General features: G+C 41.2%; 1 protein-coding gene across 1 annotated transcript in view; it reads right to left on the bottom strand.

The window, feature by feature from the left end:
• The window catches only part of LOC130111789 (plakophilin-3-like), an 88,001-nt gene that overhangs the window by 49,957 nt on the left and 20,541 nt on the right, over positions 1–17,503 (bottom strand). The window contains 3 exon segments of the mRNA XM_056279070.1: positions 3,693–3,897; positions 15,908–16,031; positions 16,131–16,738. Coding sequence (XP_056135045.1) covers positions 3,693–3,897; positions 15,908–16,031; positions 16,131–16,738 — 937 coding nt within the window.

The raw sequence follows: 17,503 nt of genomic DNA, 5'->3' as shown, positions 1-17,503 counted from the left end.
GCAGCCACTGTATTGTTTATAAGGGTGGGGACACCTGCAGCCACTGTATTGTTCATAAGGGCGGGGACACCTGCAGCCACTGTATTGTTTATAAGGGTGGGGACACCTGCAGCCACTGTATTGTTCATAAGGGCGGGGACACCTGCAGCCACTGTATTGTTTATAAGGGTGGGGACACCTGCAGCCACTGTATTGTTCATAAGGGTGGGGACACCTGCAGCCACTGTATTGTTTATAAGGGTGGGGACACCTGCAGCCACTGTATTGTTCATAAGGGTGGGGACACCTGCAGCCACTGTATTGTTCATAAGGGTGGGGACACCTGCAGTCAGGTGAGACTGAAGAGGTCATGTAGGTGATGGTGAAACCGTTCTGTCCATAAGTGTTGTGTCCAGATGATCTGACCCAACCTTGTGCGAGTTTCTTATCTGGATTATTGAGCATCAAGACATGACCATCAGTGGTTTTTCTGGACTACAAGGTTGGTTGGAAACCTCTATTACTGATAAGTGACAGTACTGTTAATGTTATGCAATGTAATGTACTACTTCACAGACTCTCCATGTGCGCTCTCACTGCCGTCTCTTCCTCCAACACTTTTCCTCCCATAATGCCCACAGTCTATTCTCAGTAGTTGGAGGTGAAACGTTTTCATGTGGCTTCATAAGTTTATAACAAATGTAAAGGAATTAAAAGGTGTGTCGTTTATTTTTACCTTCTACAACATCAGTCTTACCATCAGAATGAACAGCGTCACACAAATGACGTGTTTTCAGCCTACTGTCTGTCTGTCTGCTTTATGACCCAGTGAGACTTGTGCTAGTATTTCTTATTTCATGTTTTATTTTTATTTTTTTCCATCAGTATTATCCAGCACCAGTTTAGATATGTTGGAACTGGAACGCAGAAAAAACATTTTTTTTTAAATGCTGGTTCTGTTTGACCCGGACAACAATCCAGTTTTCAAGCGCTGTTCCAGAGAGAAATAGAAAGAGGAGTAGAAAAAGTACCATAAACACGTAGACGACAGCAGACGTAGCCAGAAGAGCCTTGTTCCAACAGTGCAGGAAAGTGGGAGTGTGGAGGTGTGTTAAAGTAAAGTGGGAATGTGGAGGTGTGTTAAAGTAAAGTGGGAGTGTGGAGGTCTGTTAAAGTAAAGTGGGAATGTGGAGGTGTGTTAAAGTAAAGTGGGAATGTGGAGGTGTGTTAAAGTAAAGTGGGAATGTGGAGGTGTGTTAAAGTAAAGTGGGAATGTAGAGGTGTGTTAAAGTAAAGTGGGAATGTGGAGGTGTATTAAAGTAAGGTGGGAATGTGGAGGTGTGTTAAAGTAAAGTGGGAATGTGGAGGTGTGTTAAAGTAAAGTGGGAATGTGGAGGTGTGTTAAAGTAAAGTGGGAATCTTGGGGTGTGTTAAAGTAAAGTGGGAATGTGGAGGTGTGTTAAAGTAAGGTGGGAATGTGGAGGTGTGTTAAAGTAATGTGGGAATGTGGAGGTATGTTAAAGTAAAGTGGGAATGTGGAGGTGTGTTAAAGTAAAGTGGGAATGTTGGGGTGTGTTTAAGTAAAGTGGGAATGTGGAGGTGTGTTAAAGTAAGGTGGGAATGTGGAGGTGTGTTAAAGTAAAGTGGGAATGTGGAGGTGTGTTAAAGTAAAGTGGGAATGTAGAGGTGTGTTAAAGTAAAGTGGGAATGTTGGGGTGTGTTAAAGTAAAGTGGGAGTGTGGAGGTGTGTTAAAGTAAAGTTGGAGTGTGGAGGTGTGTTAAAGTAAAGTGGGAATGTCGGGGTGTGTTAAAGTAAAGTGGGAATGTTGGGGTGTGTTAAAGTAAAGTGGGAATGTGGAGGTGTGTTAAAGTAAGGTGGGAATGTGGAGGTGTGTTAAAGTAAAGTGGGAATGTGGAGGTGTGTTAAAGTAAAGTGGGAATGTGGAGGTGTGTTAAAGTAAGGTGGGAATGTGGAGGTGTGTTAAAGTAAAGTGGGAATGTGGAGGTGTGTTAAAGTAAAGTGGGAATGTGGAGGTGTGTTAAAGTAAAGTGGGAATGTTGGGGTGTGTTAAAGTAAAGTGGGAATGTGGAGGTGTGTTAAAGTAAGGTGGGAATGTGGAGGTGTGTTAAAGTAAAGTGGGAATGTGGAGGTGTGTTAAAGTAAAGTGGGAATGTGGAGGTGTGTTAAAGTAAAGTGGGAATGCTGGGGTGTGTTAAAGTAAAGTGGGAGTGTGGAGGTGTGTTAAAGTAAAGTGGGAGTGTGGAGGTGTGTTAAAGTAAAGCGGGAATGTCGGGGTGTGTTAAAGTAAAGTGGGAAATTTGGGGTGTGTTAAAGTAAAGTGGGAATGTGGAGGTGTGTTAAAGTAAGGTGGGAATGTGGAGGTGTGTTAAAGTAAAGTGGGAATGTGGAGGTGTGTTAAAGTAAAGTGGGAATGTGGAGGTGTGTTAAAGTAAGGTGGGAATGTGGAGGTGTGTTAAAGTAAAGTGGGAATGTGGAGGTGTGTTAAAGTAAAGTGGGAATGTGGAGGTGTGTTAAAGTAAAGTGGGAATGTTGGGGTGTGTTAAAGTAAAGTGGGAATGTGGAGGTGTGTTAAAGTAAGGTGGGAATGTGGAGGTGTGTTAAAGTAAAGTGGGAATGTGGAGGTGTGTTAAAGTAAAGTGGGAATGTGGAGGTGTGTTAAAGTAAAGTTGGAGTGTGGAGGTGTGTTAAAGTAAAGTGGGAATGTCGGGGTGTGTTAACTAAAGCAACAAATCTTCTGACACAGTCTGCTGAACCCATTAGCATCACAGCTGTCCCAGCACAGATGACAGGAGCGTATGGAGGGAACGTCACGTGACAATTTTTAGGACTTTTTTGTTTTGTTTTTTGTTTTGTTTTGTTTATTCTCCCCAACTGTATTCAGCCAATTACCCCACTCTTCCGAGCCGTCCCGGTCTCTGCTCCACCCCCTCTGCTGATCCGGGGAGGGCTGCAGACTACCACATGCCTCCTCCCATACATGTGGAGTCACCAGCCGCTTCTTTTCACCTGACAGTGAGGAGTTTCACCAGGGGGACGTAGCACGTGGGAGGATCACGCTATCCCCCCAGTTCCCCCTCCCCCTGAACAGGTGCCCCCGACTGACCAGAGGAGGCGCTAGTGCAGTGACCAGGACACATACCCATATCTGGCTGCAGACACAGCCAATTGTGTCTGTAGGGACGCCTGACGAAGCCGGAGGCAACACGGGGATTTGAACCGGTGATCCCCATGTTGACAGGCAAAGGAATAGCCCGATATGCTACCCGGACGCCACCGTTTTTTTGTTTGTTTTTTTTAGCTCGAAATTATAAATCTGAACAACAAAAGCTCCTCTCGAACAAACGCTGTCAATATGCTCTTTAGCAAGGCATTGAAAACTGTTTAAGGGCCAAATTACAAGCTTGTAAATGTGTGTGTGTGTGTGTGTGTGTGTGTGTGTGTGTGTGTGTGTGTGTGTGTGTGTGTGTGTGTGTGTGTGTGTGTGTGTGTGTGTGTGTGTGTGTGTGTGTGTGTGTGTGTGTGTGTGTGTGTTCTTTCCTCCACCTGAAATAGTTCCCTCAGTTGTTGTATCCAGGACATTAATCTCAAACAGCATCTCTGGATGTGTACAGTAACACCTCCCTGTGAGGTTTGAACTACATTTCTTTCCTCATGACCAGCAGAGGAAGCTCGGGTTCAGACACAATGGTACCTGTGATGTTCTTGTGCAGCTCTTCATCTGGTTCCTTCAGTATGCTGACGAGTCGCGTCACACCTCCGGCGCCAATGAGTGCGACCTTGTTGTCGGCGTTCTCATAGATGAGGTTGCGTGTGGCTCCAGTGGCAAAACGCTGGACCTCCTGATTTTCACTGGAGAAGAGGAGGACCAACGCTGATACCCCATGCAGAGAACGCACCTACAGCCCAGATGGAGTGAAAGAAAAATATTACAGGAAAACACAGAGACATATACATGTATGTACACATGCACAGACCCACATACATCCGTGTATTCATGAGTCCACAACCAAGATCTGTCTGGTTTCATCACTCATCAAAACTAAAGCTTTTTATTCAGCTCATGTATTTGAAGCAAGATTACATAATTGTTTTACCAAAGGAGAAAAATATTTTCCAAATATTTACAGAAGCTCATCATCTCTCAATAATGATGTCCACCATTTGCCTTACAATTACAGATTGTACGCGTTTGGCCTTGGTTTTACAAGTTTGTGCAGAACGTCAGAATCTACATTACTCCAGCACTCCTGCAGAGCGACAGCACGCCTTGACTCTTCTCTTTTTAAGTGTTCCCATTGATATTCAGTGAGGTTCAGGTCTGGTGACTGAGGGAAAGTCATACAAGTCAACACTCCTTGTGCTCTTCTTCCTTGCACTTTAAATTGTCCTGCTCCTGCTGGAAAATGAGTCCTCTTCCACAGTTGATGGCATGTCCCTACAGAATAGAATGGAGTGGGATTTCTCTTTGACCAGTGTGTACTTGATCTTGGACAAGTCACCTAAAACAGGTGAAACACCCCAAAACTGAATGTTGTCATCACTCTGGCTGTATAGAATAGAATAGAACAGAATAACAGACACTTTGTCATTTGTACATACATACAATGAAATTCACTCTGCATTTAAGCCATCCTAGCTGTATAGCTAGGAGCAGTGGGCAGCCGCCATGCAGCACCCGGGGACCAACTCCAGTTATTTTTTCCTACTGCCTTGCTCCGAGGCACAGGCAGGAGTATTAACCCTAACATACATGTCTTTTTGATGGTGGGAGGAAACCAGAGCACCCGGAAGAAACTCACACAGACACGGGGAGAACATGCAAACTCCACACAGAAGAGACCTGGGACGGCCTCGGGTTCGAACCCAGGGCCTTCTTGCTGTGAGGCAACAGTGCTAACCACTGGGCCATCGTGATGCGTAGCTTTTATATGCACTGATGCTTTAACCATCTCCCTACATGAAGCCCTATCATTATACCCGAAATCATCAAATTTCTATTCATCTGTGAAGAAAATGTCTTCCAGTCTCCAACAGTGAAATTTCAGTATCTTTTGGTCCATGCAAACCTGTTCAACTTGTTCCGAGATCAACGACGTGGTTTAGAAACTGATACCCTTCATTAAGCTCACATTAGGCTAATTGTCTTCTGACTTTAGTTTTATTATGGTGTTTTTAAGGCCATCTGGATGTGACTCTTAGATGGGGATGCTGTTCTGTCTCAGGAACACGTGGTCTGGTTTTTAGATGGTATGGCTGCTTTGGATGAAATTGAACATCTCTATGGTTTGAGTTGTACTGCCTCTTTAGAAACATTTATTTCAGAAGCAGTTTGGTGTTGGGACAATCAGAATCAGAATTAACTGTATTGGTCGAGTGTGCCTCTGCACATGAGGAATTTGACTCCGGTTCACAGCAACTTTGAGCACTTGCAGACTTACACACACACACACACACACACACACACACACACACACACACACACACACACACACACACACACACAAAAAGAAACAAACAACAATGAAAAAAGGAGGGGAAAAAGAAATAAATGGAAAAACAACAGGACATTGGAGGCTAGCATGTATGCACACTGGGTATGTTGCTACTACACATAGTTTTGTTATAGGCATCCATATATTATGCCATATTGCTTATATACTCTACCACTATTACTATACTACTGCTTACAGCCGCAGTATATAGCCCGAGGCTTGATCATGTCTTTTGTAGCATCCAAGAGACGTCAAAAGAATGAACAGCATAAGGTTTTGAATCTAGATTAGCTGACTTGGAGAAACATTACATATCTAGCCCAAGCCCAAACTCACTCAAGGACGTGACGGGCCCACATGCTGCACTGAATACTCTGCTGATGCAGGACTCTGAGCATGAGTTCCAGGAAAAACCCGGTAGGTATCTTGCCGTCTTGATAAAAAGAGGGCAGACTCTCAAACTATTGTCTCAATTACAGACTCCAATGCTGTCAGATCATTTGATACCAAAACTATTAATAAAGAATTTGCATTATTTTATTCCAATTTATATAAGTAGGAACAACCTGACAATGACCTAGCCCTTATGCATTTATTTTTCTGGACCTGAGACTCCCAAAGGCTACAGAAGCACAAAAAACTACAGTTAAATGCCCCAATTACAATAATATGATAATATTTGAAGGCACCTTAACATCATTCAGCTATCCCAGGGCTGCAAGGACCCTGCCCTTGTGCTTTCTCTTGATGCCGAAAAGGCCTTTGACTGGGTCGAGTGGTCTTATTTGTTTTTTCACTGGAGAAATTTGGCCTCGGCGACAACTTTGTCAATTGGGTCAGGGTTCTTTACAATTCTCCTACGGCATCAGTTCTAACTTATGGTATGGAGATCTAGCAACTTTCCCCTTCACTGTGGGAAGAGACAGGGCGACCCTCTTAGCTCATTGCTCTTCGATGCTGCTATTGAGCCACTGGCTCAAGCAATAAGGCAGAATGCTCTAATAGCTGGTATTCTTGTTAGAGAGGGAGCATAAAATTACTCTTTACACAGATGACGTGTTGATGTTTTCATCAAAACCACAAATCTCGGGCATCCGGGTGGCATTAGCGATCTATTCCAATGCCCACCAACGCGGGGTTCGGCAATCCAAATCCCCGTGTGACCTCCGGCTTGGTCAGGCGTCAGGTGGGAAGCCGGATGTGGGTATGTGTCCTGGTTGCTGCACTAGCACCTCCTCTGGTCGCTCGGGGCACCTGTTCGGGGGGAGGAGGAACTGGGGGGAATTGCGTGATCCTCCCACGTGCTACGTCCCCCTGGCAAATCTCTTCAGTGTCAGGTGAAAAGAAGCGGTTGGTGACTCCACTTGTATCGGAGGAGGCAGGGGTAGTCTGCAGCCCTCCCTGGATCGGCAGAGGAGGTGGAGCAGTGACCAGGATAGCTCAGAAGGGTGGGATAATTGGCCAAGTACATTTGGGGAGAAAAATGGGGGGGGGGGGGGAAAGACCACAAACCTTGGGGTGACGGGTAGTGTAGTGGTCTGTTCCGTTGCCTACCACCACGGGGATCACTGGATTGAATCCCCTCGTAACCTCCAGCTTGGTCGGGAATCCCTACAGAGACAATTGGTCGTGTCTGCGGGTGGGAAGCCGGATGTGGGTACGTGGCCTGGCCACTGCACTAGCACCTCCTTTGGTCGGTCGGGGCACCTGTTCGGGGGGGGAGGAATAGCGTGATCTTCCCACGTGCTACGTCTCCCGTCTCACTGTTAGGTGAAAAGAAGCGGCTGGCGAGTCCACATTTTTTGGAGGGAACATGTGGTAGTCTGCAGCCCTCCCTGCATTGGCAAGAGGGGACGGAGCAGCAACCAAGATGGCTCAGAAGAGGGGTAATTGGCCGGGTGAAATTCAAGAAAAAAAAAGGGGGGAAACCCCCTACAAACCTATATTCCCTGCCCGGTCCAAGCCATTTCAACATTTGGCCCTTTTTCAGGGTACAAAATTAATTCAGCAAAGTCTGAGTTCATGCCTCAGGGGTCTATAACATCTGTCCCAGGCCTGTCAGTTCCCTTTCCTTTCCATTGGTCACCCTCTGTTTTAGTTTACTTGGGAGTGTATATACCACCCACAAACAGCAAGGGCGGTCTGACAGGACATGGAAGCGGGGCAGGCTAAGCTAACTGCTAGCCCATGCAGACCAGCAGTCCAAAAGTCATCCTGGCATTCGCTCTCTTGGATGGTGAATTTTTCGTTTTGTTTTGTTTTTGATATGTTGGATATATGTATGTGTTTGTATAGTTTTTTTGTTGTTTTTTTTTGGTAGTTTGGAAAAATGTGTTCTTGTAGTTTGGATGTTTTTGTCTTTGTGTTGCACTACTGTGGGCTGGGGGAAACAATATTCAATATTTCGTTTCATTTCATGTGCGCAGGTGCATGGAATGAAATGACAAATAAATGTTCCTGATTCCTGATATGGTCAGATGCTTCAGGCCAATTTCCCTCCTCTTCTGGATCCGATGAAGGCAGGTTTAGATTGCTGGGCCCCCTTACCTCTTTCCTGGCTTGGATGGATTGTTCTCATTAAAATTAACATTCTGCCCAGATTACTCTAATCACTGCAAATGATCCCTATTTTGTTATCTAATAAGGTTATCAAAGCGCTCGAAGGCCGGCTGAGCTCCTTTATCTGGAGCAAAAGGAAGCCCTGACTGAAGATGGCAAAACTCCAAATGGCTGGCTCTGATGGGGGCATGTGAGACTCTATCAGTTGGCAGCACATCTCCGGGTGACAGCAGATTGGCTTAAATATGACCCAGCCTCAATTTGGCTCGACATTGAATCCTCTCAGTCCAAATGCCCTTTATGGAATTTGCCATTTGTGAATAACTTTGAGTCTGTCAAGGAGCTCTCTAACCCTCTCACTTTAAGTGCAGTCAGAGCCTGGAGGTCCATCCGTACTATAGAGGGCCGTGCTCATTTAACATCCCCTCTTACTCCCATTCTGGATGGCCTGGATTTTCTGCCAGGTTGCCTAGACTGGGGCTTAAAAGCATGGTACAGCCAGGGGCTAACAAAGCTAGGAGATTTATTGCCAGGCTTTACTATCCTTTCAGTAGCTGCAGCAGCGATATGGCTTACAGAAAGGTGCATTTTTTTAGACACTTGCAAATCAGACACTTCATCACTAAAGATACCACATGAACAACCATTAATGCCAGCTCACACATAGAAAGGTCCTTGTCTTCACAAGTTTCCAAGAAACACATTAGTTTGTTTTATAAAGCCCTAAATTCCAACTCATCTCTAACTTCCCAAGCTATGAAGCAAGCCTGGGGGAGCGACTTGGGCGTGAGTGTTGTCAGGGTGAGTGTTGTCAGGGTGAGTGTTGTCACGGTGAGTGTTGGTTGGGGTCTTTTAACTGCGCAATCTCCCTTACACTTCTCTGCACTCGGCCGGCCAATTGTGCAACTTCAGTGACGTCATTGGTCACCTGATGCAGCAGCCCAATCGTGTCAAACATGATCACCCAGTGAGTCAGTCAGTCAGTCAGTGACCTTCATGTTTTCATTAGTATTCTCTGGTGTCATTTGGGCTTTATTGTATCTGGCTGCTGTGACATTTTAGTTTCCCTCTGGGGATTAATAAAATCGTCTGTCTGTCTGTCTGTCTGTCTGTCTGTCTGTCTGTCTGTCTGTCTGTCTGTCTGTCCCTCCGTCCATCCGTCCGTCTGTCCGTCCGTCTATATATCTGTCTGTCTGTCTGTCTGTCTGTAGGTCTATCTATCTATCTATCTATCTATCTATCTATCTATCTATCTATCTATCTATCTATCTATCTATCTATCTATCTATCTATCTATCTATCTATCTATCTATCTATGTCCGTCTGTCCGTCTGTCTGTCTGTAGGTCTATCTATCTATCTATCTATCTATCTATCTATCTATCTATCTATCTATCTATCTATCGATCTATCTATCTATCTATCTATCTATGTCTGTCTGTCTGTAGGTCTATCTATCTATCTATCTATCTATCTATCTATCTATCTATCTATCTATCTATCTATCTATCTATCTATCTATCTATCTATCTATCTATCTATCTATCTATCTATCTATCTATCTATCTATCTATCTATGTCTGTCTGTAGGTCTATCTATCTATCTATCTATCTATCTATCTATCTATCTATCTATCTATCTATCTATCTATCTATCTATCTATCTATCTATCTATCTATCTATCTATGTCTGTCTGTCTGTCTGTAGGTCTATCTATCTATCTATCTGTCTGTCTGTAGGTCTATCTATCTATCTATCTATCTATCTATCTATCTATCTATCTATCTATCTATCTATCTATCTATCTATCTATCTATCTATCTATCTATCTATCTATCTATCTATCTATCTATGTCTGTCTGTCTGTAGGTCTATCTATCTATCTATCTATCTATCTATCTATCTATCTATCTATCTATCTATCTATCTATCTATCTATCTATCTATCTATCTATGTCCGTCTGTCTGTCTGTCTGTCTGTCTGTCTGTCTGTCTGTCTGTCTGTCTATCTATCTATCTATCTATCTATCTATCTATCTATCTATCTATCTATGTCCGTCTGTCTGTCTGTCTATATATCTGTCTGTCTGTAGGTCTACCTATCTATCTATCTATCTATCTATCTATCTATCTATCTATCTATCTATCTATCTATCTATCTATCTATCTATCTATCTATCTATCTATCTATGTCCGTCTGTCTGTCTGTCTGTCTGTCTATATATCTGTCTGTCTGTAGGTCTATCTATCTATCTATCTATCTATCTATCTATCTATCTATCTATCTATCTATCTATCTATCTATCTATCTATCTATCTATCTATCTATCTATGTCCGTCTGTCTGTCTGTCTGTCTGTCTGTCTATCTATCTATCTATCTATCTATCTATCTATCTATCTATCTATCTATCTATCTATCTATCTATCTATCTATCTATCTATGTCCGTCTGTCTGTCTGTCTATATATCTGTCTGTCTGTAGGTCTACCTATCTATCTATCTATCTATCTATCTATCTATCTATCTATCTATCTATCTATCTATCTATCTATCTATCTATCTATCTATCTATCTATCTATCTATCTATCTATCTATCTATCTATCTATCTATCTATCTATGTCTGTCTGTCTGTAGGTCTATCTATCTACCTATCTGTCTGTCTGTAGGTCTATCTATCTATCTATCTATCTATCTATCTATCTATCTATCTATCTATCTATCTATCTATCTATCTATCTATCTATCTATCTATGTCTGTCTGTCTGTCTGTAGGTCTATCTATCTATCTATCTGTCTGTCTGTAGGTCTATCTATCTATCTATCTATCTATCTATCTATCTATCTATCTATCTATCTATCTATCTATCTATCTATCTATCTATCTATCTATCTATCTATCTATGTCTGTCTGTCTGTAGGTCTATCTATCTATCTATCTATCTATCTATCTATCTATCTATCTATCTATCTATCTATCTATGTCCGTCTGTCTGTCTGTCTGTCTGTCTGTCTGTCTGTCTATCTATCTATCTATCTATCTATCTATCTATCTATCTATCTATCTATGTCCGTCTGTCTGTCTGTCTATATATCTGTCTGTCTGTAGGTCTACCTATCTATCTATCTATCTATCTATCTATCTATCTATCTATCTATCTATCTATCTATCTATCTATCTATCTATCTATCTATCTATCTATCTATCTATCTATGTCCGTCTGTCTGTCTATATATCTGTCTGTCTGTAGGTCTACCTATCTATCTATCTATCTATCTATCTATCTATCTATCTATCTATCTATCTATCTATCTATCTATCTATCTATCTATCTATCTATCTATGTCTGTCTGTCTGTAGGTCTATCTATCTATCTATCTATCTATCTATCTATCTATCTATCTATCTATCTATCTATCTATCTATCTATCTATCTATGTCCGTCTGTCTGTCTGTCTGTCTGTCTGTCTGTCTATCTATCTATCTATCTATCTATCTATCTATCTATCTATCTATCTATCTATCTATCTATGTCCGTCTGTCTGTCTGTCTATATATCTGTCTGTCTGTAGGTCTACCTATCTATCTATCTATCTATCTATCTATCTATCTATCTATCTATCTATCTATCTATCTATCTATCTATCTATCTATCTATCTATCTATCTATCTATCTATCTATCTATCTATGTCTGTCTGTCTGTAGGTCTATCTATCTATCTATCTGTCTGTCTGTAGGTCTATCTATCTATCTATCTATCTATCTATCTATCTATCTATCTATCTATCTATCTATCTATCTATCTATCTATCTATCTATCTATGTCTGTCTGTCTGTCTGTAGGTCTATCTATCTATCTATCTGTCTGTCTGTAGGTCTATCTATCTATCTATCTATCTATCTATCTATCTATCTATCTATCTATCTATCTATCTATCTATCTATCTATCTATCTATCTATGTCTGTCTGTCTGTAGGTCTATCTATCTATCTATCTATCTATCTATCTATCTATCTATCTATCTATCTATCTATCTATCTATCTATCTATCTATCTATCTATCTATGTCCGTCTGTCTGTCTGTCTGTCTGTCTGTCTGTCTGTCTATCTATCTATCTATCTATCTATCTATCTATCTATCTATGTCCGTCTGTCTGTCTGTCTATATATCTGTCTGTCTGTAGGTCTACCTATCTATCTATCTATCTATCTATCTATCTATCTATCTATCTATCTATCTATCTATCTATCTATCTATCTATCTATCTATGTCCGTCTGTCTGTCTATATATCTGTCTGTCTGTAGGTCTACCTATCTATCTATCTATCTATCTATCTATCTATCTATCTATCTATCTATCTATCTATCTATCTATCTATCTATCTATCTATCTATCTATCTATCTATGTCTGTCTGTCTGTAGGTCTATCTATCTATCTATCTATCTATCTATCTATCTATCTATCTATCTATCTATCTATCTATCTATCTATGTCCGTCTGTCTATCTATCTATCTATCTATCTATCTATCTATCTATCTATCTATCTATCTATCTATCTATCTATCTATCTATCTATCTATCTATCTATCTATCTATCTATCTATCTATCTATGTCCGTCTGTCTGTCTGTCTATATATCTGTCTGTCTGTAGGTCTACCTATCTATCTATCTATCTATCTATCTATCTATCTATCTATCTATCTATCTATCTATCTATCTATCTATCTATCTATCTATCTATCTATCTATCTATCTATCTATCTATCTATCTATCTATGTCCGTCTGTCTGTCTGTCTGTCTATATATCTGTCTGTCTGTAGGTCTACCTATCTATCTATCTATCTATCTATCTATCTATCTATCTATCTATCTATCTATCTATCTATCTATCTATCTATCTATCTATCTATCTATCTATCTATCTATCTATCTATCTATGTCCGTCTGTCTGTCTGTCTATATATCTGTCTGTCTGTAGGTCTACCTATCTATCTATCTATCTATCTATCTATCTATCTATCTATCTATCTATCTATCTATCTATCTATCTATCTATCTATCTATCTATCTATCTATCTATCTATGTCTATCTATCTATCTATCTATCTATCTATCTATCTATCTATCTATCTATCTATGTCTGTCTGTCTGTAGGTCTACCTATCTATCTATCTATCTATCTATCTATCTATCTATCTATCTATCTATCTATCTATCTATCTATCTATCTATCTATCTATCTATCTATCTATGTCTGTCTGTCTGTAGGTCTATCTATCTATCTATCTATCTATCTATCTATCTATCTATCTATCTATCTATCTATCTATCTATCTATCTATCTATCTATCTATGTCTGTCTGTCTGTCTGTCTATATATCTGTCTGTCTGTAGGTCTACCTATCTATCTATCTATCTATCTATCTATCTATCTATCTATCTATCTATCTATCTATCTATCTATCTATCTATCTATCTATCTATCTATCTATGTCCGTCTGTCTGTCTGTCTATATATCTGTCTGTCTGTAGGTCTACCTACCTATCTATCTATCTATCTATCTATCTATCTATCTATCTATCTATCTATCTATCTATCTATCTATCTATCTATCTATCTATCTATCTATCTATCTATCTATCTATCTATCTATCTATGTCCGTCTGTCTGTCTGTCTGTCTGTCTATATATCTATCTATCTATCTATCTATCTATCTATCTATCTATCTATCTATCTATCTATCTATCTATCTATCTATCTATCTATCTATCTATGTCTGTCTGTCTGTCTGTAGGTCTATCTATCTATCTATCTGTCTGTCTGTAGGTCTATCTATCTATCTATCTATCTATCTATCTATCTATCTATCTATCTATCTATCTATCTATCTATCTATCTATCTATCTATCTATGTCTGTCTGTCTGTAGGTCTATCTATCTATCTATCTATCTATCTATCTATCTATCTATCTATCTATCTATCTATCTATCTATCTATCTATCTATCTATCTATCTATCTATCTATCTATCTATCTATCTATGTCCGTCTGTCTGTCTGTCTATCTATCTATCTATCTATCTATCTATCTATCTATCTATCTATCTATCTATCTATCTATCTATCTATCTATGTCCGTCTGTCTGTCTGTCTATATATCTGTCTGTCTGTAGGTCTACCTATCTATCTATCTATCTATCTATCTATCTATCTATCTATCTATCTATCTATCTATCTATCTATCTATCTATCTATCTATCTATCTATCTATCTATCTATGTCCGTCTGTCTGTCTGTCTGTCTATATATCTGTCTGTCTGTAGGTCTACCTATCTATCTATCTATCTATCTATCTATCTATCTATCTATCTATCTATCTATCTATCTATCTATGTCTATCTATCTATCTATCTATGTCTATCTATCTATCTATCTATCTATCTATCTATCTATCTATCTATCTATCTATCTATCTATCTATCTATCTATCTATGTCTGTCTGTCTGTAGGTCTACCTATCTATCTATCTATCTATCTATCTATCTATCTATCTATCTATCTATCTATCTATCTATCTATCTATCTATCTATCTATCTATCTATGTCTGTCTGTCTGTAGGTCTATCTATCTATCTATCTATCTATCTATCTATCTATCTATCTATCTATCTATCTATCTATCTATCTATCTATCTATCTATCTATCTATGTCTGTCTGTCTGTCTGTCTATATATCTGTCTGTCTGTAGGTCTACCTATCTATCTATCTATCTATCTATCTATCTATCTATCTATCTATCTATCTATCTATCTATCTATCTATCTATCTATCTATCTATCTATGTCCGTCTGTCTGTCTGTCTATATATCTGTCTGTCTGTAGGTCTACCTATCTATCTATCTATCTATCTATCTATCTATCTATCTATCTATCTATCTATCTATCTATCTATCTATCTATCTATCTATCTATCTATCTATCTATCTATGTCCGTCTGTCTGTCTGTCTGTCTGTCTATATATCTGTCTGTCTGTAGGTCTACCTATCTATCTATCTATCTATCTATCTATCTATCTATCTATCTATCTATCTATCTATCTATCTATCTATCTATCTATCTATCTATCTATCTATCTATCTATCTATCTATCTATCTATCTATCTATCTATCTATCTATCTATCTATCTATCTATGTCCGTCTGTCTGTCTGTCTGTCTGTCTATATATCTGTCTGTCTGTAGGTCTACCTATCTATCTATCTATCTATCTATCTATCTATCTATCTATCTATCTATCTATCTATCTATCTATCTATCTATCTATCTATCTATCTATCTATCTATCTATCTATCTATCTATCTATCTATCTATCTATCTATCTATCTATCTATCTATCTATCTATCTATCTATGTCTGTCTGTCTGTCTGTCTGTCTGTCTGTTTGTCTGTCTGTCCAGTATTAACTATAAGAGAAAATAAAGTGTATCAGGATTGAACCATGTAATGTAACCTCCTTCAAAACTCAAGTGTCACAACACGCTGAGGAAATGAGAGGAAATTGTGTGCAAACAAAAAACATTTGGACATTTCATTTCCAGAACATTCTGAAAAAACAAACAAACCAAAACCGATGACGTCAGTCTGATGACATCATGACTCGACACACACCACACGAGTAACAACTTAGTGTTTGTTTTTAATGGAAACCAACTCATCTCGGTGGTGAACGTGGGCTTTTGGACCCCACTGTACACACACACACACACACACACACACACACACACACACACACACACACACACACACACACACACACACACACAGAAGGTGCTGGTGAGGTTACCTCGTCCTTGGCTTCGTTGCTGTGGTAACACTGGTGCTGAATATAGGCCGCTCCCATAACCTGCATGGCTGGATCCAGCTCCGAGAGGTATCTCACTGCTGTCACCATGTCCAGACCCTGCATGCTGTTCACACACACACACACACATGCAAATTAACGCACACGTGGACCTACAGCCAACGGGGAATGGTGATAGAGCCTTGCTGTCTGTTACTTTTCTCACCCTCCCAGTCGGTCGTTGCTGTGTGTCGATCCTCCATCCACATCCACTCCTTTTCCAACACTCCTCAAGCTGCGCAGTGAGGCCGCTCGATTTAGGGACGCTTGGTATTGCCCGATCCCTGACACACTACTGCCCCTTGACACGTGCTGCCACTGCCCACCCAGACTGCCACCAGCCATGGGCCCCACCCTGCCCCCGGGCCCTACCTCCTGGCCCCAAGCAGAGGTCAGCTGGTGGTGCTGCTGGCGGTTGGTGATTCGGTTGATGGTGCGATGGGAAGGACCTCTGTAGGTGGGCTGGATACCAAAGTCCTCCTCGAAGCAGTTGGACTCTCCTCCTCCTCTGGCCAACGTCCCACTCAGGCTCCGCCGCAGGGTGTCTTGGCCGGGGATGAGGAGGGCGGGACTCTCTGAGGGCACCAGAGAAGGCAGCGGAAGTTCCTCCTGGTCTGTGTGGGAAACGGATTTGGAGCGTCTGCTTCTGGTGTGCATTTGGCTCCTCTGGACCACGGTGGGTCCTGGTTGGCTCATCCTGTAGCCATGGCTCATGCTTTTTTCCACATTAGAATAAGAGGAGAACCCGGGGGAGTGGATAGGTACTGTGGGAACCTAGGAAGAGATATGTGGGGGTCAGAGGTCAGGAACCTTGTAGCCAAGTCCAGACCAAGACTTTAACGTGGTAAGTTCCAACTAAAGACCCATGGGACCGTAACTAGTGTAAATAATCATAAAAATAATAATAACAATGAATTCAGTTTATACAGCGCTTTATCTAGACACCCACAGTGCATCACAGTGAAGGGGGTAACTCACCCCAACCACCACCAATGTGCAGCACCACCTGGCTGATGCACGGCAGCCATGTTGCACCAGAACGCTCCCCACACATCAGCTTGAGGTGGAGAGGGAGGACTTACATGGGGGATGATCCGGTGGCCAGACGGAGAGAGCCAGGTTGAGGATTTTGCCAGCACACCGGGGACCCCCTACTCTTTGTGATAAGGGCATGGGGTCTTTAATGACCACAGTGGGTCAGGACCTCGGTTTAACGTCTCATCTGAAGGACGGCGTCTCCTACAGCACAGTGTCCCCCTCACTGCACTGGGGCATTGGGATTAGATATTTGTCGTTTTTTCCCCTCTTTTTTATTAGGACCAGAGGAAGGACTGCCCCCTACTGGCCCACCAACACCACTTCCAGCAGCAACTCGGTTTTCCCGGGAGGTCTCCCATCCAAGTACTGGCCAAGCCCACACCTGCTTAGCGCGGGGCACTTGGCAGAGCCCGGTGCGTGCTGGTGTGGCTGCCGGCACTACAGAGTGAGTCCTGGTCTGTCACGTGTTATAGCAGCACGTGTGAGGAGCACGTGTGAGGA

Source organism: Lampris incognitus, chromosome 4 (assembly GCF_029633865.1).
Source record: "Lampris incognitus isolate fLamInc1 chromosome 4, fLamInc1.hap2, whole genome shotgun sequence".
Taxonomy (NCBI): Eukaryota; Metazoa; Chordata; class Actinopteri; order Lampriformes; family Lampridae; genus Lampris; species Lampris incognitus.
The sequence above is the reverse complement of the archived record's forward strand: the minus strand, read 5'-3'. Positions and strand labels throughout refer to the sequence as shown.